The 26,556-nt window shown below is 40.4% G+C and overlaps 1 protein-coding gene and 1 pseudogene across 1 annotated transcript; one reads left to right on the forward strand and one right to left on the reverse strand.

Annotated features, from left to right (window-relative positions):
- Positions 1-1,298: 1,298 nt before the first annotated feature.
- On the reverse strand, positions 1,299-10,214 carry LOC109433736 (ubiquitin-conjugating enzyme E2 variant 2 pseudogene; annotated as a pseudogene).
- An 11,651-nt stretch (positions 10,215-21,865) lies between these two features.
- Positions 21,866-26,125, forward strand: YAE1 (YAE1 maturation factor of ABCE1). Its single transcript, XM_019710256.3, has 3 exons — positions 21,866-22,065; positions 23,452-23,573; positions 25,170-26,125. The coding sequence occupies exons 1-3, from the start codon at positions 21,937-21,939 to the stop codon at positions 25,591-25,593; spliced, it is 675 nt and encodes a 224-aa protein (XP_019565815.2). The 5' UTR covers positions 21,866-21,936; the 3' UTR covers positions 25,594-26,125.
- The last annotated feature ends 431 nt before the right edge of the window (positions 26,126-26,556 follow it).

Below are 26,556 nucleotides of genomic sequence, written 5' to 3' on the forward strand. Positions count from 1 at the left end.
TGATAATATAAATTATAATTAAGTATTTGTAAATACCCAAGCGAGTGCCTTTGGACAAGAGGTAAACGCCTATGTAAACAGATGAACTCGAGATTTACTGCCGAATGACCAATTGGAGTACAGACAATGCACGAATAACGTAACGCACTTGATAATGAACGGATGTGGTTGTGTCTAATATGAATCTTCATAATTCAGTATGTCGTGTGTTGTAACAGACATACTTAATGCACTCGTGTAAAATAAAGAAACGTTTTCTAAATTTTGGTGCTGGCAATTTTTCATCACTTTTGTATGGACCATCATTCTTTTTTTCCCCAGCTTTTTCTGCCACTCCCCCCACTCTGGTTCAAGCTGTTATTTCTCAGTCTAGTTGTGTAGGACACAGCTGAGGCAGTCGGTTGCCGGTCGCTCACAGCTACTCACAGCAGCTCTTGCTGACTGCGGGCCGCTCAAGATGGCTGCTGGCCACTCACACTGGCCACCGATCGCTCCTGGTAGCACACTGCAACCCACGGCGGCATGGTAGCCCACAGTGGCTCACAGCAGCCAGCGGCAGCTCACACCGATCTCCGGCTGCTCACGGCAGCCCAGCTCCAGGGAGAGCCATTATTCACAATCTTAGCTGTAGAGGGCGCAGCTCACTGGCCCATGTGGGAATTGAACCATGCAACCTTGGCGTTAGGAGCACGGCGCTCCAACCATCTGAGCCACCAGGGCCGGTCCCTGGACCATCATTCTTTTTTTTTTTTTTTTTTGAGGACACCATCCATGTTTTATTTACATTTTAAGACTAACTTTAATCTCAAAATCACATATCCATACACCTATTTCCTTTTTGTTGATTTCATTTAAACTTAAATGCACGGTTTGTCAAACAAAGACTGTAAACAAATGTTTACCATGTCTGTTACATGTAACACACAGGAACATCTCTTAACAGAAATTCATCGACCTTGCCTACAACATTTTTTTATTATAAATACAGGTATCAAAACAATTCTGGACATACTATTGATACTACTAGTAGTCAGCACCCACATCACTTCAAAAATTAAAACAATCTGTGACAATATTCATTGTACCTGTTACTTTACTAGACAATTTAAAATGAAAACTGTTTCCCTAAGAGAGAGGGATAAAGCATGCCATTTCCTTTTCCTTCTTGAGCTTTTTACTTTTTAGAAATACACATGCTTCCACAGTTATCTGACACTTCTCACCATACTTTCATCTTGTAAGCCTTAATTCTATTTTGAATACTCCAGGTTTATGTTTAAATGACAGTGCCTTAAAAAAAATTGTGCTGCATTTTTCCTCCTGTTACCTGAAAACATAATAGGTGTATATATATTAAATATATTCTTACAAATGTCCCAGTCATGTTTACCAGCTGGAATTATTTCACTTAATGTGTGTGTATTTTGCATTGTGATATTTAATCAATACATTAACATGAGTAGAAGACTGTTGATTTAAGACAAGTTTCAGATCCAAAAATTAATTGTATGTTTGTCCTTCTGGTGGTTGTGGAAGCTTCATATTTTCTTTGGACATCATTAGACGTTTTAGCTCTTGGAGTACAACTGTAATGCTATATGAATTTTGCCATTTTGCTAACACTGGTATGCTCCGTGCATCCACCATTCCACTGGAATTATTTATTCCATTCATATTAATTTTGGTTACAAATCTAACTGATGGTGGAGCTTCTGAGTATTTAGGTCCACATTCTACTTTCAGGCTATATATTCTGTTTTCATAATTTGTCCTTGGTGGCCCAATAATCATGCCTGTCCACCTTGTAAGTGTCACATCTTTATCATCTTCAAGGCCCCAGCTAACTGTACCATCGCCCACTCCTTTTTGTCCTTCTTCAAGTTCTTCCAACGAGCGAAAATTACGAGGAACTTTAACTCTGTGGAGACCGCCATCTTCTCCTGCAGTCCAACACAGCTGTCTGTACGCACGGCAACGTAGTGCCCTTTTTTTTTTTTAAGTTTATTGGGGTGACAATTGTTAGTAAAATTACATAGATTTCAGGTGTACAATTCTGCATTACATCATCTATAAATCCCATTGTGTGTTCACCACCCAGAGTCAGTTCTCCTTCCATCACCATATATTTGATCCCCCTTACCCTCATATCCCACCCCCCACTCCCCTTACCCTCTGGTAACCACTAAACTATTGTCTGTGTCTACGAGTTTCTGTTTCTCATTTGTTTGTCTTGTTCTTTTGTTGTTTTTGGTTTATATACCACATATCAGTGAAATCATATGGTTCTCTGCTTTTTCTGTCTGACTTATTTCGCTTAGCATGATACTCTCAAGATCCATCCATGTTGTCACAAATGGTCCTATTTCATCTTTTCTTACCGCCAAATAGTATTCCATTGTGTATATATACCACAACTTCTTTATCCATTCAACTATCAAAGGACATTTTGGTTGTTTACATGTCTTGGCCACCGTAAATAAAGCTGCAATGAACATTGGAGCACATGTGTCTTTATGTATAAATGTTTTCAGATTTTTTGGATAGATTCCCAGGAGAGGGATTGCTGGGTCCTATGGTAATTCTATTTGTAATTTTTTGAGGACCCTCCACACTGCCTTCCATAGTGGCTGCACCGGTCTGCATTCCCACCAACAGTGTATGAAGGTTTCTTTTTCTCCACAGCCTCTCCAACACTTGTTACTATTTGTCTTGTTGATGGTAGCCATTCTGACTGGGGTGAGGTGATATCTCATTGTGGTTTTGATTTGCATTTCTCTGATGATTAGTGATGTTGAGCATTTTTTCATATGTTTATTTGCCATTTGTATGTCCTCTTTGGAGAAATGTCTCTTCAGGTCGTCTGCCCATTTTTCAATTGGGTTGTTTGTTTTTTTGTTGTTGAGTTGCATGAGTTCCTTGTATACTTTGGATATTAGCCCTTTATCGGAGGCACTGTTTGCAAAAATCTTCTCCCATTCAGTTGGTTGCCTCTTTATTTTGTCAATGGTTTCTTTTGCTGTGCAGAAGCTTTTAAGTTTCATATAGTCCCATTCATTTATTTTAGCTTTTACTTCCCTTGCCTTTGGAGTCAAATTCATAAAATGCTCTTTGAACCCAAGGTCCATAAGTTTAGTATCTATGTTTTCTGCTATGCAGTTTATTGTGTCAGGTCTTATGCTTAAGTCTTTGATCCATTTTCAATTAATTTTGGTACATGGTGACAGATAGCAGACCACTTTCATTGTTTTGCACGTGGCTATCCAATTCTGCCAGCACCATTTATTGAAGAGGCTGTCTTTGCTCTATTGTATGTTTTTTGCTTCTTTGTCAAAAATTATCTGTCCATATTTATGTGGTTTTATTTCTGGGTTCTCAATTCTATTCCATTGGTCTATGTGTCTGTTTTTCTGCCAATACCATGCTGTTTTGATTATTGTAGCCCTGTAGTACAAGCTAAAGTCAGGGAGTGTGATACCTACAGTATTGTTCTTTTTTCTTAAGATTGCTTTGGCTATTTGGGGTCTTTTGTGGTTCCAAACAAATCTGATGATTTTTTGTTCTACTTTAAAAAATGCCATTGGGATTTTGATGGGGATTGCATTAAATCTGTATATTGCTTTGGGTAATATGGCCATTTTAACTATGTTGATTCTTCCAATCCATGAGCATGGAATGTCTTTCCATTTCTTTGTGTCTTCTTCAATTTCTTTCAAAAGTGTCTTATACTTTTTAGCGTATAGGTCCTTCACATCCTTCGTTAAGTTTATTCCTAGGTATTTTATTCTTTTCGCTGCAATTGCAAAAGGAATTGGTTTTTGTATTTCTTTTTCTGAGATTTCATTGTTAGTATATAGGAATGCAATGGACTTTTTTACATTGATTTTGTAGCCGGCAACTTTACTGTATTCATTGATTGTTTCTAATAGCTTTTTGGTGGAGTCTGTACGGTTTTCTATATGTAGCATCATGTCATCTGCAAAAAGTGATAATTTAACTTCTTCATTCCCAATTTGGATGCCTTTCATTTCTTTCTCTTGCCTGATTGCTCTGGCAAGGACTTCCAACACTATGTTGAAAAGCAGAAGTGATAGGGGACAGGCCTGTCGTGTTCCTGAACGTAGAGCAAAGGGCTTCAGTTTTTCACCATTAATTATGAGATTAGCTGAGGGTTTGTCATATATGGCCTTTAGTATGTTAAGGTATTTTCCTTCTATACCCATTTTATTAAGTGTTTTAATCATAAATGGATGTTGTATCTCCTCAAATGCTTTTTCTGCATCAATTGACATTATCATATGATTTTTGTCCTTTATTGTGTTTATGTGATGTATCACATTGATGGATTTGCGGATGTTGAACCATCCTTGTGCCCCGGGGATGAACCCCACTTGGTCATGATGAATAATCTTTTTAATGCACTGTTGTATTCGATTTGCTAGAATTTTGTTTAGGATTTTTGCATCTGTATTCATCAGAGATATTGGTTTGTAGTTCTCTTTTTTTGTGTTGTCCTTACCAGGTTTTGGTATCAGGTAATGTTGGCCTCATAAAATGAGTTAGGGAGTACTGTCTCTTCTTCAATTTTTTGGAAGAGTTTGAGCAGGATTGGTATTAGATCTTCTTTGAAGGTTTGGTAGAATTCACTAGTGAAGCCATCTGGTTCCGGACTTTTGCTTTTGGGAAGGTTTTGGATGACTGATTCAATTTTGTTACTGGTGATTCGTCTGTTTAGATTTTCCAGTTCTTCATGGTTCAGCCTAGGAAGGCTATATGTTTCTAAGAACTTGTCCATTTCTTCTAGGTTATTGAATTTGATGGCATATAGTCCCTCATAGTATTTTCTGATGATCCTTTGTATTTCTGTGGTGTCTGTGATAACTTCCCCTTTTTCATTTCTGATTTTGTTAATTAGTGTCTTCTCTCTTTTTATCTTAGTGAGTCTAGCCAAGGGTTTGTCAATTTTGCTAATCTTTTCAAAGAACCAGCTCTTTGTCACATTATTTTTTTCTATTGTCTTTTTGTTCTCTATTTCAATTAGTTCTGATCTGATTTTTGTTATTTCCTTTCTTCTGCTGACCTTGGGTTTCACCTGTTCTTCTTTTTCTAGTTCTTTAAGGTGTAACATGAGGTTATTTATTTTGGATTTTTCTTGTTTCTTGAGATAGGCATGTAATGATACAAATTTCCCTCTTAAAACTGCTTTCACTGCATCCCAAAAATTTTCTAAGGATGTATTTTCATTGTCATTTGTTTCTATGTATCTTTTGATCTCTCCTCTAATTTCTTCTTTGACCTACTCGTTCTTTAAAAGTATGTTGTTTAATCTCCATGTATTTGTGTTTTTTCCTGCTTTCTTTTTGAAGTTGATATCCAGTTTCAAAGCCTTGTGATCAGAGAATATGCTTGGTATGATTTCAATCTTCTTAAATTTGCTGAGGCTGATTTTGTGTCCCAATATATGGTCTATCCTTGAGAATGTTCCATGGACACTAGAAAAGAATGTATAGTCTGATGTTTTAGGATAAAGTGCTCTATATATGTCAATTATGTCCATTTCATCTAATGTGTCATTTAGGGCTGCTATTTCCTTATTTATTTTCTGTTTGGATGATCTATCCATAGCTGTCAATGATGTATTTAAGTCCCCTAGTATAATTGTGTTTTGGTCAATTTCTCCCTTTAGTTCTGTTAGTAGTTGCTTGGTGTATTTCGGTGCTCCCTGATTGGGGGCATAAATATTGATGACTGTTATGTCTTCTTGTTGTAAAGTTCCTTTTACCATTATGAAATGTCCGTCTTTGTCTCTTGTTATCTTTTTTACCCTGAAGTCTGTTTCATCTGATATCATTATGGCTACACCTGATTTTCTCTGGGTACCATTTGCGCTTGGAGTGTCAATTTCCACCCTTTCACTTTGAGTCTATGTTTGTCCTTGTAGCTGAGATGTGTCTCTTGGAGACAGCATATGGTTGGGTTTAGTTTTTTGATCCAATCTGCTACTCTGTGACTTTTTATTGGTGAGTTCTGTCCATTTACATTTAGGGTGATTATTGATATGTGAGGATTTCCTGTCATTCCATCTTTAGTTTTCTGGTAAGGCTGTGTCTCCATTGTTTCTTTGCCTTTTTGTTGTTGTCTATAATTTCTGTGTGGTGGTATTCTATGATGTTTCTCTCTGTTTCTTCTTTTATTACAGTATATATTTCAGTTCTGGATTTTTTTTTTTTTTTGAGTGGTTACCCTTAAGTTTATGTAAAAGAAAGTTTGATATTTAGAGTATTCCATTTTCTTCAGCACGCTTCCTTTCTCCATTCCCATATTCCGGTTCAGGCCTTTACTCTCCCTCTTTTTATGTTTTGGTTGCCACAAACTGTCCCTGTTGATGGTGGTCAAATAGCCTCCTTTAGTATTTCTCGTAGTGCAGGTCATGTATTAGAAAATTCCCTCGGCTTCTGTATGTCTGGAAAGGTCTGTATTCCTCGTTCATATCTAAAGGATACCTTTGTTGGATATATTATTCTTGGCTCATGATTTCTCTCTTTCAATAGTTTGAATATTTGGTTCCACTCCCTCCTGGCATGTAGAGTTTCTGCTGAAAAATCTGATGACAATCTAATGGGCTTTCCTTTGCAGGTTACCATCTTCTTTTCCCTGGCTGCTGAGGATTCTTTCTTTGTCGTTGATTTTAGACAGCTTCAATACAATGTGCCTTGGAGAAGGCCTTTTGGGATTGAGGTAATTAGGTGTCCTATTTGCTCCTTGGATTCGAGGATCCAGTTCTGTCCACAAGTTTGTGAAGTTCTCATCGACAGTTTGTTTGAATATGTTCTCTGTTCCCTTTTCTCTTTCTTCCTCTTCTGGTATGCCCATTATTCTTATATTGCTCTTTCTGATGGAGTCTGAAAGTTCTTGTAGAGTTCTTTCATTTCTTTAAGTCTCAAGTCTCTTTCTTCTTCCATCTGTGTAATTTCCAGGTTTCTATCTTCGATGTCACCGATTCTTTCCTCCATCTGGTCAACTCTACTGCCTACGCTGGCTATTTCATTCTTAATTTCTTCTATTGAGGTCTTAATCTCCAGAAATTCTATTTGGTTCTTTCTTAAATTTTCAATCTCTTTCGTAAAATGCTCATGTTGTACTTTGATTGTGTTTCTGAGTTCATTAAACTGCCTTTCTGTATTTTCTTGCATCTTGTTGAGTTTTTTCAGAACTGGAATCTTGAATTCTCTGTCATTTAAGTCATTTAAGTCACATATCTCCATATCTTTAAGTTCCTTTTCTGGAGACTTTTCACTTTGTTTCTGAGCAATCTTGTTGCCTTGGTTATTCATGGCAATTACTGATTTATTATTTCTCTTCCTAGACATCTACAGGAGTGGCTTCTGCAACAGGTTGATAGGAAGAGGTCTTTCTTTTGTTTTCTAGTACTTGTTGGTCGAATGTTTTATTTTCTCTGCAACTGTAGCCTTTTTTTCTCTGTCACACTGTAGTGCTATCTTTTCTCTGCACTATTCCAGCTTCTCACACAATGGGGGGATTCCCCGGGAGACAGGCTTCTCCTCTGTTAACAGTTCCCTGAGTCATAGGGTGCAGTGCCCGCGTGTGGGTATGCGGAGAGCTTTCGAAGTTCCAAAGCTCTTCCTGTACCAGATTCTGAGCCTGTGTGTTTCAGCAGTTCTGTTTACTCCTGCAGGGATCCACCCAGATAGGTGGGGCCAGGGGCGGGGTGAGTTGTGAGAGGCGGCCCAGAGCAATGGCAGCGACCACCACCACAGCCAGTCCTGCTTCCACAGCGCCCTCCCCTTTTCCAGAACTAGTTGGCTGCAAATCTGTGTCTGCAGTCCACACTTCTCAGAACAGCAAATATTCTGTTCTTTTGATCTGACACTGCTACTGTTCCGTTTCTAGCACCAGGCAGGTGGGTGCGGGTTTAGCTCTGGGAGGGTAGGGAGCGGGCGGCTAGTCTCCTGCCTAAGGCTCTGCTCTCTGCTCGGCAGTGAGGGCTTAAACCACCATTTTCAGCCTTCTCTCAGTCTTTTCTCCGAGGTCTCTGCCATGAGCGTTGGGTTCAGCTGTGTTATATGCTGTCCCCACAGCAATGTGGGCCATAAATGGAGCCCTAGCAGTCTGACTTCTTCCCTCTCCCACAGCTGCGGTAGTTCCGGGATGCAGGGAGCTCAGAGCACTGAGCTAGGTCTGTGTCCTGCGCCCACTCGGCTCCGTCTCCGCACTTCTCCCTTCCGCTCTCGTAATTCACCCACCTTTAGGTGAATTCAGTAGTGGGTCTCTTCGTCTTGCCTGTCTGCTGTGCAGGGAGTCCTTTGTGGAGTTATAGTTGTTCCATTTGTTGTAAGTTCCAGGGGAGATTTACAGAGGCTCACCTCATGCTGCCATTTTGATGACGTCTCTGGACCATCATTCTTAACAGTCACCATTCTTGTTGCCACTCCTGTCTCGTAAGTCTTTCATTAACACTTGATTTAGTGGTAGATTTAAAGGGAATAATATTTTGACCCCCAGACAAGATGAGTGCAAAAAGAAAGAGCTATTCCATCGAGTACAAGAAAGGAATTGTGGAGGACTTCCAGGGCAAGAATCTTATGGCTTTCTGCAAAGAGAAGAAGTTGGATCTCCAAGTGGTCCGAAAATGATGAGCAGAGTATGATAACCTCAGTCAACAAGTGGACAAGGAAATGCTATGAAGCGCAAGTGTTGATCAGGTCAGCAACCATTACTTCCTGAGCTGGACTGCTGACAGGAGAGCAAAGGCTTTGGTTGTGCACCGGGCTAATATTTAAGCATTTGCCCTTGCAATGGCACCACAGTTAGAAATACCCAAGAAGAATTCAAAGCATCACAACACTGGCTAGATGGCTTCCTTCAGCGCTATGAACTGTCTCTAAGATCGACAACACTGTTCAAGCTGGAAGATACTGAAGTTATTAAACGTGCACTTGCATTCAAGTCCTTTGTTGATGACATAGACTTCTCTAAATACCAACTCTCCAACATGATTGCTATGGATGAAACTGCAGTGTTTATGGGCCAAGGATCTCAAATGACAATTGATCAGAGGGGTGCCTCATCAATCTACATTCCCTCCACTGGTTATGAAAGTGCACATTACCCATATTTTGGCAATTCGTCTGGATGGAAAGAAAGCCCCACCTCTACTCATCACTGAGGGCAAGAAAAATAAGGTTGAACGTGTTTCAGGCATTTATGTTCTTGAAACTGAAAAAGCCTGGTGTGCACAAGGAATTATAAGGAAATGGGTTGATTTAATTGCTGCCACTGTTTTGCGAGGTGGCTGAAGAGGTTTGCTAGTCTGGGATTCAGCCAGCACTCATCACGCTAAAGACATGAAGAACTTCCTTGCAGAGAAGAATAGATCAAATAATGATTCCCGCAGGAATGACTGCCTATCTCCAGACTCTTGATTTGCAATAAACAAGACATTTAAGGACCATTTGCACATGGAAATCAATGACTACATTGAAAATAGAATGGAGAGAAATCAGCGTGGAAACTTTGTGAAGCCTAGCCTGCAAGAGGTCATGACTTGGGTGAAGAATTCATGGGATAAAATCACTGACAGTGTGTTGCCAATGCACTATGAGCAGGCTACATGGACAAGAAGTGCTCATTTAAGGAGAGCTCTATTGCTGGACGTGAGAGATTGGAGCCAATGGCTCTACAGGAAATGGAGTCGCAAGCCGGAATTCATGGTTTGGAGAGTTATGACGATGTTCCAGAAGATGACGTGACTGTATTTGAATAAATGTAGTTTTTTGTATGTGAATAAATGAATAAATGTAGATTGTTGTACACGAATAAATATAGATTGTTATACATGAAAAAATAAGACATCCCCTGAAAATAAGCTCCAATGCGTCTTTTGGAACAAAAATTAATATAAGACCTGGTCTTATTTTCGGGAAAATACAGTTTTGGAGTACAATGCTTAGTACTACAATTGTCACAGTAATTATTACATTAAATGTGTGACAGAGTGGGGAAAAAAACAATTATTGATAACCAAACCTGACTGGGGTTACTTGACAATCTTTCCCTGATTAACTTATTCTATACAATGCCTAAAAATCCCCAGGGATATTTATTAGGATCCAAAGGGGTCAGACCTGGTTGCTCTCACCTCCTGCTAACAAAGTAGGAACTAAATAGCACTCCTTGAAGCCATAGTCCTCTGCCATCTCCAGCACTGCCTCCACCCTACCTACCTTCTGACACTACTCCTTAAAATCAGAAGCTATTTGCCAGCCTAGCTAACCTCCTTGATCCTATTGTTTCCAGGGACCTGTGCCCTAATCTTCTGAACCCCATTATCCACTACTGTGCCCTCATGAAAGGAGGAATAAAGCTCTCCTCCACAAAGCTTCATCCTTTTAATATATGACCAAAGTGTAACAAATGCTTATGGATTAAATATCCCCATTAAGAGACTCTCAGATCATACCAAAACATATATACGTACAAATATAGGATATACATGAATGTGTGTGCATGTATACATATAAATATATATATGTTCGGGCAACAAGTTTATAATAAAGTGATCCAAAAGTTAAAAGTAACAGGATATGTAATGAAATATCAGACAAATAAAATGAAAAGGAAACAGGGATGACAATATTGACATCAGGTATACATGGCCTCAGAAATTATATTATTCATAAGTCATCACTGGGAAAACTTAGGAAACACAAGTATGAGAAAGACCAAGAAGTATAAGATTCATTATGCATGCTAAGATCTATTACATGTATGGACCTTTGAATAAGTAACAATTAAGAACATGGTTACAAAATTGAAAAGGTTGTTTTAATTCATGAAAGGTGATTTTTAATTATAACTTGTTATATCTTGCCTCGCATACCCTATCTTCCTCTATAATATCCTAATGTTAGAGAATTCTTATTTAATCTGGATTTATAGACACAATTTGTTACTACAAAATTATACTGGAACATGGAATTGTTTAGAGTATAGTGTTTAAAATTTTTTAATGAAATTCATTCATTTAACAAATATTTATTGAGTGTTATACTGGGCAATAAGGATAAAATCATTAACTAGGACACACAGTCCCTGCCTCAAAGAGTTTATAGTCTAGTAGGGAATACAGACAATTAGAATTTATACTATACAGTGGTAAAGACTATAACACACAATTGACCCAGAATTAGAAGATTAGAGAAAACTTCCAAATGGAAGTGCATCTAATATAAGTAGCTTTTGTAGAGGGAGAGAATACATTTCTAGGCAGAGGAAAAATTATGTGGCAAAGGTAAAATGAATATGTGCAGGTGAAGGGTAGCAAGTAAGGCCAGAACAGTGAGCAGAAGCCAGACCACACATGGCATTTAGTTCCATGTAAAGGCATATGGACTTCATTTTGAGAGCAATCAGAAAGTATCTCAGGGAATTAAGGAAGGGATGGCCTGCTCAGGTTTTGCTTTAGGAATAATTCTCTGGGTACTAGTGAAAAAGGACCAGAAAGGAGATAGGACATGAGGCAGGGGTCCAGTTAGGAAGCTGTTCTAATATCCAGGGGTAGGATAGGATGGTAGCCTGAACCAGGGAAGTGGCATTGGGAATGGAGAAAAATGGGCAAATGAGAGAAATGCAAGGTATGATCGAAAAATATGGTAAATGTTTAAATAAATAAAAATTTATTACAGTAAAAGACACATCGCCATTAATCCCCCTCAAAATACTCCCACTCTCTTCAAACACACTTATCCCATCATTCTTGCCACTTTCTGTAGCAGTTCTGGAAATCCTCTTCTGTGACTGTCTTTAGTTGCACTATTGTGGCTGCCTCGATGTCCTGAATTGAATTCAAAACATTTTCCTTTCATGGTCATTTTGACTTTGGGGAAGAGCCAGAAGTCACACAGTTCCTGTCATGCAGGGTGGCATGTGGAGTCACTGGTCCCACTCCCCACATAGGAATGCAGGATATGGTGAGGCCAAAAAGGAACGCCCACGGAGCCATAGGTAGGGGAATCATACCACTATAGTCTCGCTGGCAGCTGGGTTGGAGACACAGGAAGCAGGAGCTACACGATCTGCAACCTGCCGTCCACTTTTCTGCCAACCAACCAACTCCACTTGCTAGCTGCAATCCGTCCTGCTAACTGCAATCCGCCCTGCTAACTGCAATCCGCGCTTGCTAGCTCAGCCACCTTCTTCTTGCTAGCCCCCATTTTCTGCTAGCGTAGCCACAGCAGTTATATTAGTGGCCAATGACTCACTGGTTACAGCTGACGGCCAACTAGCCACAGCTGATGGCCATGCAATCACAGTTGATGGCCATTTACTACCTGAGCCAGTACCTTTCCACATGAGGCTGAGAGCCTGGAAACTGCTCTCCTGGCTCTGTCCACACAGTGCCAGATCTGGTGAATAAGGTGGATGAGGACACATCATAATGTTTTTATTTGACAGAAATTGCCATACCCGAAGTGATGTGTGACATGGAACATTGTCATGATGGAGGATGAAGTAAAGACACTGTGGGGACAGAGCCAGAAGAGCAATTTCCAGGCTCTCGCCCTCACATGGAAAGTGCTGGCTCAGGTAGTAAATGGCCATCAACTGTGATTGGATGGCCATCAGCTGTGGCTAGTTGGCCGTCAGCTGTAAACAGTGAGCCATTGGCCACTAATATAACTGCTGTGGCTATGCTGGCAGAAAAATGGGGGCTAGCAAGAAGATGGTGGCTGGGCTGGCAAGCGTGGATTGCAGTTGGGACGGTGGGTTGCGGACAGTATGGCTCCTGCTTCCTGTGTCTCCAACCCAGCCGCCAGAAAGACTATAGTGGTATGAACCCCTATCTTTGGCTCCGGGGGTGTTCCTTTTTGGCCTAGCCACATCCTGCATTCTTATGTGGGGAGTGGGAGCTGAGACGCCGCAGGCCGCCCCACATGACAAATGGTGCAGTGAGCAGGGTACGGTGCCGGCCAAAGTTCTCCGAAAGGCAGTGGAGCGGTTTGTGCATATGAACACTCAGTCTCAGGAAGACCAGGAGGAGCAGCTGCTGGAAAGCTGGACCCTCGTGGAGGGGTGGAAAGACGTGGACAGTTCCCCAACCAGCATAGGCCGGAGAAAGCAAAGGTCCTTGCAGCCCTGTAGGCTCGGAAGTGCTTGCTGAGGCCCTCACCCCCAGGTTGGGGAGGACTTGGAGCCCTTGACCTGCGGAGAGGGCACACATTGTGAGGCTAACGCGCAGACTTGGCAAATGACTGGACTATGGGGAAGGGCCTTCTATCCCTAATTTAATGGACTGCTTGACTGTTTGCTTGGGAACGTGCCACCATGCAGTGGAACTGGTGGATGTTTGCTTTTGTGTCTTGACCAGCCCCCATCGAGAATATGTAAGCACCTTGACTGTGAGTCGCTGTTGTTCCAGCACGGTACCCTGAGAGGCCCAGAGAGAGTGTCAGTGTCCTGAGAACCCTGGCTGAGCCCAGGAAGTCTGGCTGTGCCCAGAGAGAGTGGCAGTGCCCTGAAAGGCGCTGGCTGTGCCCGGGGAGACTGGTGGTACCCTAAGAAGCCCAGGAAGTCTGGCTGTGCCCAGAAGAACTGGTGGTGCCCTGAGAAACCCTGGTTGTGCCCAGAGAGCCTGGCTGTGTCCAGGATATTGCATTCACCTCCAGGCTCCTCGCACAGGGCACCTCGCGGAAGATGCTTGTCGCGTAGATTGTGAGGCGAGACCCTGTAGGGGTGGAGTGTGGGGACAGAGCCAGGAGTGCAGTTTCCAGGCTCTCGGCCTCACATGGAAAGGTGCTGGCTCAGGTAGTAAATGGCCATCAACTGTGACTGGATGGCTGTGGCTAGTTGGCCATCAGCTGTAACCAGTGAGCCATTGGCCACTAATATAACTGCTGTGGCTACATGAGCAGAAAAATGGGGGCTAGCAAGAAGACGGTGGCTGAGCCTGCAAGCGCAGATTGCAGTTGGGACAGCGGGTTGTGGACAGTGTGGCTCCTGCTTCCTGTGTCTCCAACCCAGCCACCAGCGAGACTATAGTTGTATGACTCCCCTATCTATGGCTCCACGGGTGTTCCTTTTTGGCCTCACCATATCCTGCATTCTCATGTGGGGAGCGGGACAAGAGACCCCACAGGCCGTCCTGCATGACAGACACTCATGAAAGAGGACTTCCAGAACTGCTTCAGAAAGTGGCAAGAATAATGGGATAAGCGTGTTCGAAGTCAGGGGGAGTATTTTGAAGGAGATTAATGGCAATGTGTCTTTTACTGTAATATTTTTTTTATTTAAACATTCACTGTAGTTTTTGATCACACCTCATATTAGGACATGGTGAGGGGGCAGATGTGGTGACCATTCAATGAGTTGCAATACTTCTCAAACTTGACTGTGCATATGAATCACCTGAGGATGCAGATTCTAATTCCGTGGGTCTGGGATGGGAGCAAAACTCTGCTCCCAGGTGATGCTGATGCTGAGAGTGTCTGCAGCACAGTCTGAGCAGCAAGGAGCTAGAAAACATAAGAGGAGGAAAAACACTAAAAGAACAAAAGATAAATTTGGATTTATTAAACTCTATGTGGTAAATCTAAATGAAGATAGCCTACAGACCATTAGATACATGAGTCAAAAGCACAGAGAAGGGCTGGACTGGAAGGCGAAATTTGAAAGTCATCAGCAAAAATATTGTGGGAATTTCCCCTTAACCCCTCACAGCCATTTTAAATGGAGTAGTGGGGTTGGAAGCCAGATTGAAGTGGGTTAAAAAGTAGAGGCACAGAAGTGGAGACATTGACCCTTTCAAGAGGTTTAGTTGTAAAGAGAAAGAGAAGCATAGAGCAGAGTAGCCAGAGAAGAGCTCGGAGTTGAGGGAGGCTTTTTAAAAAAATAAGACAGACTTAAATTTGCTTAAATGCTATTAGACATAGCTGTCCATCAATAAGCCATTTGAAAGATCAATCATCCTTCCTGTCTGACATTTCTTCTTCCTTTCTAATATTCAACAAACATTCTATATCGAACTAATAATTTTCCTCTTAGCTTTGACAGCTATATTATCACTGGGGTCTTCTGTAGACACAATACTTTAAAATAAAAGAGGCAACTCTACCCAGGATCAATCTACTATCTACTATACTTATTCTAAAGCCCTCTTTTTAGAAGCCATATTTTGGAAGCTCCTCCACCATTTTCCACACTAGCAACAATTTTATTTGTTAACACATATTATATAGCCTTAGAGCAAACCTGATATAAGCAATTGAAAAACAGCACCCAAGGACTTAGTCACTGGATACCACCAAGTTTCGTAGAACATATGAAAGTTTAGAAGGGACGAGGAAAAGTAGAAAGCTACTTCCTTTGGAATATAGAAATCAGGAATTCTGCTGGCTGGTTGCCAGAGACTTAACGTAAATTAAAGCCAGTACACTAGAAAATTTAAAGAGGAACCGAGAAAAAGGTCTGTGCCCTCTTATAGTTTATGATACCAGCTACAAAAAGCAGTCTGCAAAAGGCACAAATAAAGTGTGAGAGACTGAGATAAAGAATGAAACTTAGCAGGAGATAGGAAATAGAAGGACATAAAAAAGAATTGTTGAAGGCTTTGAAAGAAAAGCAAGGAGAACGATAAGCAGAAGAATAGGGAAAAAAAAGAGTGAATCCTGAAGGTTGACCTCGTCATAGAGTATTTATATGAGAGATATTCAGCTGCAAGATAAGTTTACTAAATACTGTGAGTTCACACTGTGACACCAAAATTTACGCAGGGGATGTCACTCTGATTTACAGTTCCTTTTAAAAAGAAAAGCTATTTTGGAAAAAATAGAATCACACACTTGAAAGGCCCTTGGAAGATCATCTGGTTGTTGACAAAGGAGCACCCCCAGGTTTTGCCTCAGATTTCTACCCACCGCCACAGTCTTCCATAGCACCCTCTACCAATAACTGAGCATGGCAGAGCTACCAGGGCGAGGCCCTGCGCCCCGTGCCAGGCCTCCTTTTTGCCGCTGGCTCCGGAGCTTCCTTTCATGTTGGCCAAGACTACATACCAATCTCAACATACCAACCCACGGCCCAATCCCGCTTCCTCCTCCCTTTTCTATTGTAGGGATCAGATTCTCTGCCTACTCACATTTCCTCCTCCTTTTATCTTTCACAGGCATTATGCTCCCTTCCCCACAAAACATCATGAAGTCCTACATCTATCTCCACAGCTATTTCCCAATGGACTATAACTATGCAAAAAACATATTTGCAATTCATATATCTGACAATGGACTTAAGTTCAGAATATATAAAGAACCTTTAAAATGCAAGAAGGGCACAACTCATTCTCTGAGTTCACTCACACTTTCCTCTCAAGGGCATACTTTCGTTTTCAACATATCGTTTTTTTTTTGCTTTCCTGCAAAACAGAAATAAATAAATAAAATAAAATGCAATGAGACAACCCAATTTTTTTAAATGGGCAAAGACTTCATTAAAAAGATAGGCAAATGGAAAATAAGTACAGGAAAACATGTTCAATATAATGTCATCTGGAAAACAAAAATTAAAACACAGTGAGATGGCACTACATATCTATCAGAATGGCTGATATTAAAAAGACCGACAATTCCAAGTAAGGAAGAGGACGTGGAGCAACTGGCACTCCAATACACTGCTTGTGGGAGTGTAATACCACTTTGGAAAACAATTTGGCAGTTTCTAGGGTGATGAGTTTTTACTTACCATCTGACCCAACTGTCGTGCGGGAGACCCTGCTCGCTGCGCCATTTGTCATGCGGGGCAGCCTGCGGGGTCTCTGCTCCCGCTCCCCACATAAGAACGCAGGATATGGTGAGGCCAAAAAGGAACACCCATGGAGCCACAGATGGGGGAGTCATACCACTATATTCTCTCTGGCGGCACTATACTCTCATTGGAGGCTGGATCCACACTGTCCGCAAACCGCCATCCACACAAGCCAGCCCAGCCGCCATCTTCTTGCTAGCCCCCATTCTTTCTCTCTTTCTGCTAGCATAGCCACAGCAGTTATATTAGTGGCCAATGGCTCACTGGTTACAGCTGACGGCTAACTAGCCACAGCTGATGGCCATGCAATCACAGTTGGCCATTTACTACCTGAGCCAGCACCTTTCTATGTGAGGCCGAGAGCCTGGAAACTGCTTTCTGGGGCTCTGCCCCCACACCAACAATTCCACTTCTAGATATTACCCAAGAGAAATAAAAACATGTGTACACAAAATGACTTGTTCATAGGAATGTTCATAGCAGCTTTATTCAAAATAGTGCAAAACTGGAAAAAATCCAAATGTCCACAACAAGTGAATGGATACATTATGGTACGTCTGTACAATGAAGAGTACTTAGCAAGTATCAAGAACAACCTATAGTGCGTGCAACCACATGAATGAATCTCAAAAACATTATGTTGAGTCAAAGAAACCAAATACACAAAAAGACAGATAGGATTTCATTTCTGTGAAGTTCTAAAACTGGCAAAACTAATCTTGAGTGATAGAAATTGGATGGGTGTTGCCTCAGGGGGTGAGGAATTGACTGCAAGGAAGTATGAGGGAAATTTCTAGGGTGATGGAAATGTCTATATCTTGATTGGGTGGTAGTTACACTGATGTATATATTTGTCAAAACACATCAAAACTGTACACTCAAAATATATGTATATTACTGCATGTATATACCTCAATAAAGTTGATTTTTTAAACTATATTCTTGACATTTATACATACTATATTAATAAATATAGAATACTAAATGTATATATAAATACTATATCTAACAGTATTTCTTGATATTGCAAGTGGACTATTGATCTCATTTATATTTCTAGATGGTTATTGCTAGAAAATAAAGAGGCTATTGGTCTACTTTTTTATACCCAAAGACTTTATCAAACTCCCTTATTCTATTTTTATCTGAAGCCCTTTGGGTTTTCTAGGCACACAATCTATAAACAGCAAAAAGAATAACGTCATCTCTTATTAACTAACATTTATGTAGATTACTTTACCTCTCTTATTGCATTCACTAGTCTCCAAAAGAATGTCAAATAATAACGGTGATCATCAGGTGTTCTCTCTTTTCTCTAAAGGAAATATCTCAACATCTGATTGTTTAGAATACTACTCACTGCTGGATTTTTCATAAAGTGTCAATTTCTAGTTTCTATTTTATTGTGTTAAGGGTGGTTTTTAAATTTTGTCAAGTAAGTTTTCAGCATTTATCAAATAACATATGGCTTTTCTCCTTTAAATTGGTAAGCAGGGCTAGCCAGGTGGCTCAGGTGGTTGGAGCCCCATGCTCCTAACGCTGTGGTCGCTGGTTTGATTCCCACATGGGCCAGTAAGCTGAGCCCTCTACAGCTAAGATTGTGAACCACAGCTCTCCTTGGGGCTAGGCTGCATTGAGCTGCTGTACAGTTGCCAGGAACAGCCGGTGGCCAACATGAGCGGCTGGCATCCAGGGAATGCCTCAGCTGGGGGGAGCGCAAGGCTCATAATAACCAGCATGGGCCAGGGAACTGTGTCCTACACAACTAGAGTGAGAAACAATGGCTTGAAATGGAGTGGGGAGGTGGGAGGCAGAAGAAGGGGAGAGAAAAAAAATAAGTGGTGAAGCAGTGAAATATGCTTATACATTTCCTAATATTTCAAGAGTTTACTTTCCTTGACTAAAACCTCTTGAATTATTCTTTTGATAAGGTACTAGATTCTCTTTTGAATACATATTCCTAAGCTAACTTGAACGTTGGAGGTTTTTGATACTAACTTTATCAAGTGACAGTGAGGCTTGCTTCATGGAATGATTTAGGGAATTACCATCTTTTTCTTTGCCTTAGAATGTAAATATATATTTTTTTAATATTTTCTTCTTTTAAAAGGATTTAACTATAAAATTATCAAGTCTCCACCTTATTTTTATAGATATTTAATCTCCAATTTTTCTACCATGTTTCCCCGAAAATAAGACCAGGTCTCATATTAATTTTTGCTCCAAGAGATGCATTAGGGCTTATGTTCAGGGGATGTCATCCTGAAAAATCATGCTAAGGCTTATTTTCCGGTTAGGTCTTATTTTTGGGGAAACACGGTATTATAATTTGTCTCTTCATGTTTCCTACTTGTTGGATCAGTTTTATTAGGAGGTCATTCATATCTCCTAGGTTTTCAAATGTGTGGTTTTTTTAGTTTCAGTTAGTAATTTGTAATATTTGAATTTCCTTCTGCATCATTACTTCCTTTCTCATGTCTATCTTGCATAATTTTCTTTTTTTTTAAATCAGGATCAAGAGAGGATTATCTATTTTATTGGTGTTTTCAAAGAATCAGCTTTTGGACTTATTTATGCAAGTTTTGGAGCTTTCTATTTTATAACTTCAGTTGTTATCTTTACTGCTTCCCTTACTACCATTTTGTTTCTAATTAAGATATATAGTAAGTTTATGTATTTTTTTCTTCTTTAATAATAAAGACATTTAAGCCTATGGAAGTGCCCCTGAAGGCAGCTTTCATCTAGTCCCATGTTTTTTGGACGTATTCTAATTGATTACTGTACGTCATTTTAATTTTTATTTCCTTTTTGATCCAAATGTTATTTAGGAGGGTGTTTCAAATGTCCAATATTACAGTTTAAATTATTGGGGTTATTTTTATTATTTATTACTGATTCTGTTGGATTATGATCAGAGAATATGACCTGTAAAATCCCTATTCTTTTAAGTTTATCAAGGCATTTTTTGTGGTCAAGTATAGAATGTTTCTATACACATTCCATGGATCTACCAAATACTCTCTGAACATTTAAATTTATAACCTGCACCACCCAACCACCTTCACTCACAGATTCATGGTGCTACTGAGCTAAGTTTCAGCTGCTCGCTGCTCCTACGCCAAAGATCGAGAGACAAGGGTTTGTGAATAGAAAAGTAGGTTTATTCAAAATGCCAGTGTCGTGCGGGAGACCCTGATCGCTGCACCATTTTTCAGGCGGGGCGGCCTGCGGGGTCTCTGCTCCCGCTCCCCACACAAAAACGCAGGATATGGTGAGGCCAAAAAGGAACACCCACGGAGCCATAGGTAGGGGAGTCACACCACTATGGTCTCACTGGAGGCTGGGTTCACCGGACGTGCGACCTGCAGTCCGCCTTTCCGCCAACCGACCGACAGACGACTCTCCTCCACTCTCTTGACTCTGTTCCTCTCCTCTCTTCCACTCTCCTCGGCTCTGCTCGGCTCCTCGGCAGTCCTCGGCAGTCCTCGGCCCTCCTCCGTAGCCGCAGCAGTTATACCGGCGGCCAATCGGCCAACCGGCCACAGCCGACAGCCAATCAGCCACAGCCGAGCCAGCACCTTTCCACGTGAGGCCAAGAGCCTGCAAACTACTCTCCGGGGCTCTGTTCCCACAGCCAGCATTTCGAGAAGATGGCAGACTACTGTCTCAAAGGCCACCTTTCCGTTCCTAGAACAGTCAGAAGGTTATATAGGTACACAAGAAGCAAAACAAAGGAAAGGGGGGGTTAGTCATGCGACTCCTCTGGGAGGACGACTCCTGGGGTCTGTTTTATTCCCCGTTGGTTATCTCAAACCTGGTCTTAGGGGTGATTCATATATCATCTGACAGAAAATCACAGTCTGGAATCTCAACCTGGTTGCTGGTGTCAGGATGGCTGAAGGCTGACTCAGTTTCTTGCAAGTTAGTGTTCTGCTGATTAATTACATGAACAAGGTATGCATGTAGCCTTGGGAAACAGTTATATGGGGCAGTGAGGGAGAGAAACAAAGACGAGGAAAAAAATAATAATAAACTACAAAATAAAGTAAATCAAACTATAATTGAGTAAACCAAGCTATTATGCTAAATCCTTAAAAGTATACCATCACCCTTACAATGGTTCCCCTTACTTTTTTTCCTCACAGCATATATCATTCATGATCTTGTAACAAACTATATAATTTACTTATATAGTGCTTATTGTTAATCTACCGTCAATTTTACATGAATGTAAAGTCCACAAGAGTTTGGAAATTTTGTCTGTATCACTCACTGATGTATCCCAAAAGCCTACAACGTTGCCTGGCACAGGGCAGACAGTCAAAGAGATTTGCTAGATAAATAAATCATCATTACCACATGACCATGCAGAAAAAGGCAAAACAGGAATACTACTGGAGTCATTCATTCACTAGCATCTGTTCCAGCATTTACTAGTGTCAGAACCTTACTGGTGTTGAGTATATTGTAGATAAACAAGTCTCCGCCCTCACCAAGCCAATAGTCTACTTTTAGGAAACCAGTGAAGGATACTGTGAATCAATGAGAAATATTTCAGTTTCATACGTGTACTATACATTTATTGAACTCAAAATGGCCGCAGGGTCTAACTTTTCGATTCTATTTTCCTTTGCTCCACGCTCCTAATAATTAAAACGTCAGGCTGTCAAATCCCTTAAATGCACAGACGGAGATTCTAAAAGACACCGGAGCCTGTGCCTAGTAATAGCCCATCAACTGAACTACATTGAATAGTTTTACAAACGCGCACGACTCCAAAACCCAGTTTACTAGGGAGACCCTAGGAGAAATAAAGTGTTCGCAAAGGGTTCAGGCTGTCTTGACCCGCAGAGGTCAAGGTCGGCGGGCCCAGCGAGGAATGAATCCGCCTCGCCCACCACAGGAGTCCGCCAACACTTTGAGTCAACTGAGGAAGGCCGACAATACCAGGGAGCGAAAACAGCCGGCGGAACGTAGGTCCCACCCGAGACCGTCCCCGTCGCGCACGCGCACGCGTACGCGCACGCGCCCCGCGAGCCCCGATTCGCAGACGTCGCCCCGCCCCTCAGACCGGAAGGAGTTGCGGGCGTTTCCTGCGCTCAGCGGCCTGTGGTTACCTCGGTGATGTCGTGGGTTCAAGCCGCAACTTTCCTCGACGATCAAGGAGAAGAGGGGGAAGTGTTTGATGAGGAAGCCGACGAGTCGCTCCTGGTGCAGCGGGAATGGCGGAGCCACATGCAGAGACGCGTCAAAGTAAAGCTGTGTGGAGGGCGCGGGGATCCCTTGATATGCTGGGTCGTGGGGAGAGGGGTGCGAAGTTGTGAAGAAGCTGCGTCCGGAGATTAGAGGCCAGGGTGGTCGCGGCCTGGCCAGGCGCTGCCCTTCCTACCGCTTGTTACACAGTCCGGCCCGCGTCCTGCTAGGATTTCCCAAGGGCTTACTTGAAAGCGTGTGAAACCACAGGGAGCTTTCCTCGATGGTCTGTGGGGTGGGTTAGACGCTGGGTCCGACCAAAATAAACTATCTAAACGTTGAGGAGAGTACAGTTTGATGAGGACCACAGAGAAAGGGGGAGGAGAAGTGTATAATATATAAACTGACTGTACTAATTATGGGTGTCCGAGGACATGTACACAGTTTACACGGGTTGCTCGAATGGATGAGGAGCCTAAAGTTAGAGGCGGTATTAATCTGTACGGAAAAAGTGAACGTAAGAATGTTGTCAAAGGGCAATGAGGGAAAGTTAATATGGAGTACCGGTGGCTAAGTGAGGAAATATTAAAGTTAATTTCTTTTTTTATTTCTTAGGTGTGATTTGTCCATTTCTAATTTGTCTCACTATCCAATAAGACTAAGCTTAATACCACACACCCAATTTCTAGGTGGAGCATTCCAGAGTCAGGACCCAAATAGTGAGGTCCACTTCTACTTAATATCCTTGCCAACAATTAGTTAAATTGCCCGTAAATCTGCTTTTGTTTAATGTTTCAGTAAAATAATATTTGTTTAGCCCAACAACCATGTTGTCAGTTTCAGAAATACTTTATATGAGGCGGGGGCATCTGTTATTGAGCATCTTTTGAGTGCTGTGGCACCAGAGGAGATGCAGGACAAAATCCCTGCCCACAGAGAATTTGTACTTTGATTGAATTTAGGTATCAAGCAAAATTTCTAAAACCAGATTTGTCATTTTCCTTTTGCTAAACCAATTTCCTCTTCCTCTACTCCAGTTAATTATTCAAGACTTTCAATAACTCTGCTTACCGCTCACCCTCCTCACCCTCCCACACCAATCCTATCAGTTGCAAAGGGGCCAGACACATAATTCTTCTTTCTATGTATCTTTTCTGTGATGCCATTGCTAACACAGGATTTTTTAAAAACTGTATAAGAATTAGTACTTTTTTAAGTGTACCAAGTAAGTCTAGACTTCAAAAACGAGATAAACAAATAATACGTTTTTATGAGCATAGCCTACTTTGTGTGGCTATGCCATATGTTATAGAACCTTATGTTAAATATACACAGGAAAGTCTTATTTCATCGATTTTCTAAGTTAGTTCTATGACTTTCAGGGAAAATCTACAGTGGTTCACTTGATGTTAGTTACAGCTGCAATTCTTCATTACTTATTTTTAGGAAGGTTATAGAGATGGACTAGAGGCTGGCAAAGCAGTTACTCTGCAACAAGGCTTCAATCAAGGTTATAAGGAAGGTGCAGAAGTCATTATAAACTATGGACAACTCAGAGGAACTTTGAGGTAATTTTTTAAAACTTGCCTTTAACTTACCTTAAACTTAAATGCTCAGTCATTTTAACCTCATTACTACTGGAGGATTTTTATAAAAGTAATGTGTAAAAATAAAGTGTTAAAATGCTTTTCCTAGTGTTAAATCCACACGAGTGCTACAGAACATAGAATGATAATGCCATCAAAAACTCAAAATTGTGGGTTTATCCACTTTAATAAGTGAGCCAGGTGTTGTCCTTTATGGCAAAGCAATGATAGAAAGGTGTGTATTTTTTGCAACCTGAACTACCACCAATCTATATATCAAAGTAATTAGAAGGTTTTCAGGTTTTGAATAAAGCTTTTAGTCTTGCACATGTGACAGAACGTAGTATTACAGACTTCTTGACTAGAAGTATATGACAAAAATTACGGCTGGTATAGAGAGAAAAATGATACCATTTCCCTTAGTCCTGAACATTGAACACCTATCAAGACCCCATAGCAATAATGGCATATGGAGCAAGAAGCGTGACAGGGTTGTCCTCTTTGATACTTTATACCGTTTAAACCGCCCTTGATAGAAAAGATGATGCAAAGAATTATGGTTTGTAAAAGGGTAAAAAATAAAAGTCATCAAAACAAAAAAAATAATGACTGTGTTTAAGGTTTTAGAAAATTCAATGCTCAGGAATCAGAATTTGTAGTCTACTACAGTAGGAAAATGATCAAGTGTTCATCTTCACATCAAGTTAATCTTTTATAATCTTAGAAAGTTTATCGCTAAATCTTTATATCAATTGATTCCATTTTTGAAACATCATTATTTTTAACAACCATTTTATGTCATGGTTATCTGAACAATCTGAAATATCAAAAATCAGAAGTGCTGTCTGTACTAGAAAAGTAAAGAAAAATATTTATTAGGACTAGAAGAATTCTAACCTTCTTCAAGAAAATGGTTAGCTCAGCAAACAGTCTGTTTACAACAAAGTTGGGAAAGTGAAGTTGCCTCAAAACTTTTTTCCTAAGCTTCAGTTTTAATGGCAAGCAAATGCTGTATATGATTAAAACAATGGCTTTCAACCTTGGCTGCACCTTGATATTAGCTAGGACGTTTTAAAAAATAATACCTCTAGAGATTCTGATTTCATTGGTCTGGGGTGTGACTCGGACCTTGATAGTTTTAAAAGCTCCCCGGATGATTCTAATATGCATCCAAGATTGAGACTCACTAGTTTAGAAGTTGTTTGATATCCTTAAAGGAGAAACTGGTGTATCTTTCTCTAAGTTGTATCCCTCATCAGCAGGAGCTACACAGTCATAAAGAGGAAAATCTAAAATGAGGAAAAGTAGATGTGAAGGAGTGGTTATGAATTATAAATAGTTTATGTGATTGAGTCCAATTGTTTAATTTCTATTGAAAGATAATATCCTTATATATATAGTTTTAAATCCTGTTTTTACCATTGTTACTTTCCTGATTTTGACTTGCATTATTATTAATTCAGTTTTGCATGCTGTTATCTAGAAAAGAAACATATAGGGCTTAGTATCAAAAATTCTAAAAGCCTGTGATTATTTAATTTTTTTTCCTATTTAACTCTTGTTTATATTTTCATTCAGTGCTTTGCTCTCCTGGTGTCACCTTCATGATAACAGTTCGACTTTGATCGGTAAAATAAATAATCTTCTGGATGCAGTTGGCCAGTGTGAAGAGTGTGTTCTCAAACATCTGAAATCAGTTACCCCACAGCCCCATGTTGTAGATTTATTGGACTCCATTCAGGATATGGACCTTTGTCATGTAGTTCCAACTGAGAAAGAGAGTGGTAAAGCTAAAGATGAAAGACTCTGTGAAAATAATGCTGAGTTGAACAAAAAATGTAACAAGAGCCTTGGTGGGGTTGACTGTTCATCTTCACAATGTGGTCGGGAGCACACACGTTCTGAAAACCCAAGTCTCTCCTGGATCTTAGAGCAGACAGCCAGCTTAGTAAAACAGCTGGGAGTGTCAGTAGACATATTACAGCACCTTAAACAGCTGTAAAAGTTCACTTTCCTAATGAAAATAACGTTCAGAACATTTCTTAGGGGGTTTTGTTTCTTAATAAGCTTACCAAAATTTGTACTGGTGTCTGCATTGAACACTTCACAATCCTTCATGGAAGTTTGAAATGTCTTCAAAATTAACACTATTAAATGTAACATAAGTCTTTTTTCTCTGTCACTGATAATTTTTGTGTAGTTTAAGATATGCTCAGAAATTCCCGTTGTCATTGTCATTTTCAAATTTCTGATCCAAACCAAGCATTTTCAGACTCACTAGCAAAAGTAAACACAAATCAAACATTTTATAAGGACCTAACCCTACTTTCTGCTCTGTCACCACAGGTGGTTAGGACCTCATCACCAGCTAATCAGACCAGAGTTACTAAAAATAACCTAATGGCTAATATTGTAAATACACACACACACACATATAAAACATATATGAAGACATATTTTGAAAGTATGAGGTTGTAAATGTAAGAAACTGAAGAAATGTTTATACTGATCATTAAAAACACTAAAAATACAAATACTTGTTTCAGTTTCATGTTAATTAAAAGTAAAAACAATTCCTTGAAAAATACAGAAAGTACATTTCATGTTTAATCTACTTAGTTTTTACAAGTATTAAGGAGTTAGTAGTGTTGCCTAACAATTTGCCAAATTATTATATCTAAACTGTAGTTTTATTTCATGTTCACATAGGAATAAAACACTGAAACCACTGACCTGTATTCTTAGCCTGGCATAGATAAAATTATAATCAAACCTTTGCTCTAGGACCTGAGCATATAAGATCAGGAAAAGATTTTATATCACTTTTTTGCTGAAACAAATTTATGTGAAGTGCCTGACGTCAGAGGCACCCAAATAATCACCCCTCATTGTTAGCCTTAATTAGTTTTTCACCAATATTTGCATCTACCATCTAAAAGGCAGATATACTGAGACAAAGAGAGAA

Source organism: Rhinolophus sinicus, chromosome 4, assembly GCF_057876585.1.
Source record: "Rhinolophus sinicus isolate RSI-liver-muscle chromosome 4, RSI-T2T, whole genome shotgun sequence".
Taxonomy (NCBI): domain Eukaryota; kingdom Metazoa; phylum Chordata; class Mammalia; order Chiroptera; family Rhinolophidae; genus Rhinolophus; species Rhinolophus sinicus.

Bases quoted from the DNA above. Each gene is read 5' to 3' on its own strand.
- YAE1 (XM_019710256.3), top strand. From the start codon at position 21,937: ATGTCGTGGGTTCAAGCCGCAACTTTCCTCGACGATCAAGGAGAAGAG. The intron at 22,066-23,451 runs GTAAAGCTGTGT...ACTTATTTTTAG, and splicing joins ACATGCAGAGACGCGTCAAA to GAAGGTTATAGAGATGGACT. The intron at 23,574-25,169 runs GTAATTTTTTAA...ATTTTCATTCAG, and splicing joins CAACTCAGAGGAACTTTGAG to TGCTTTGCTCTCCTGGTGTC.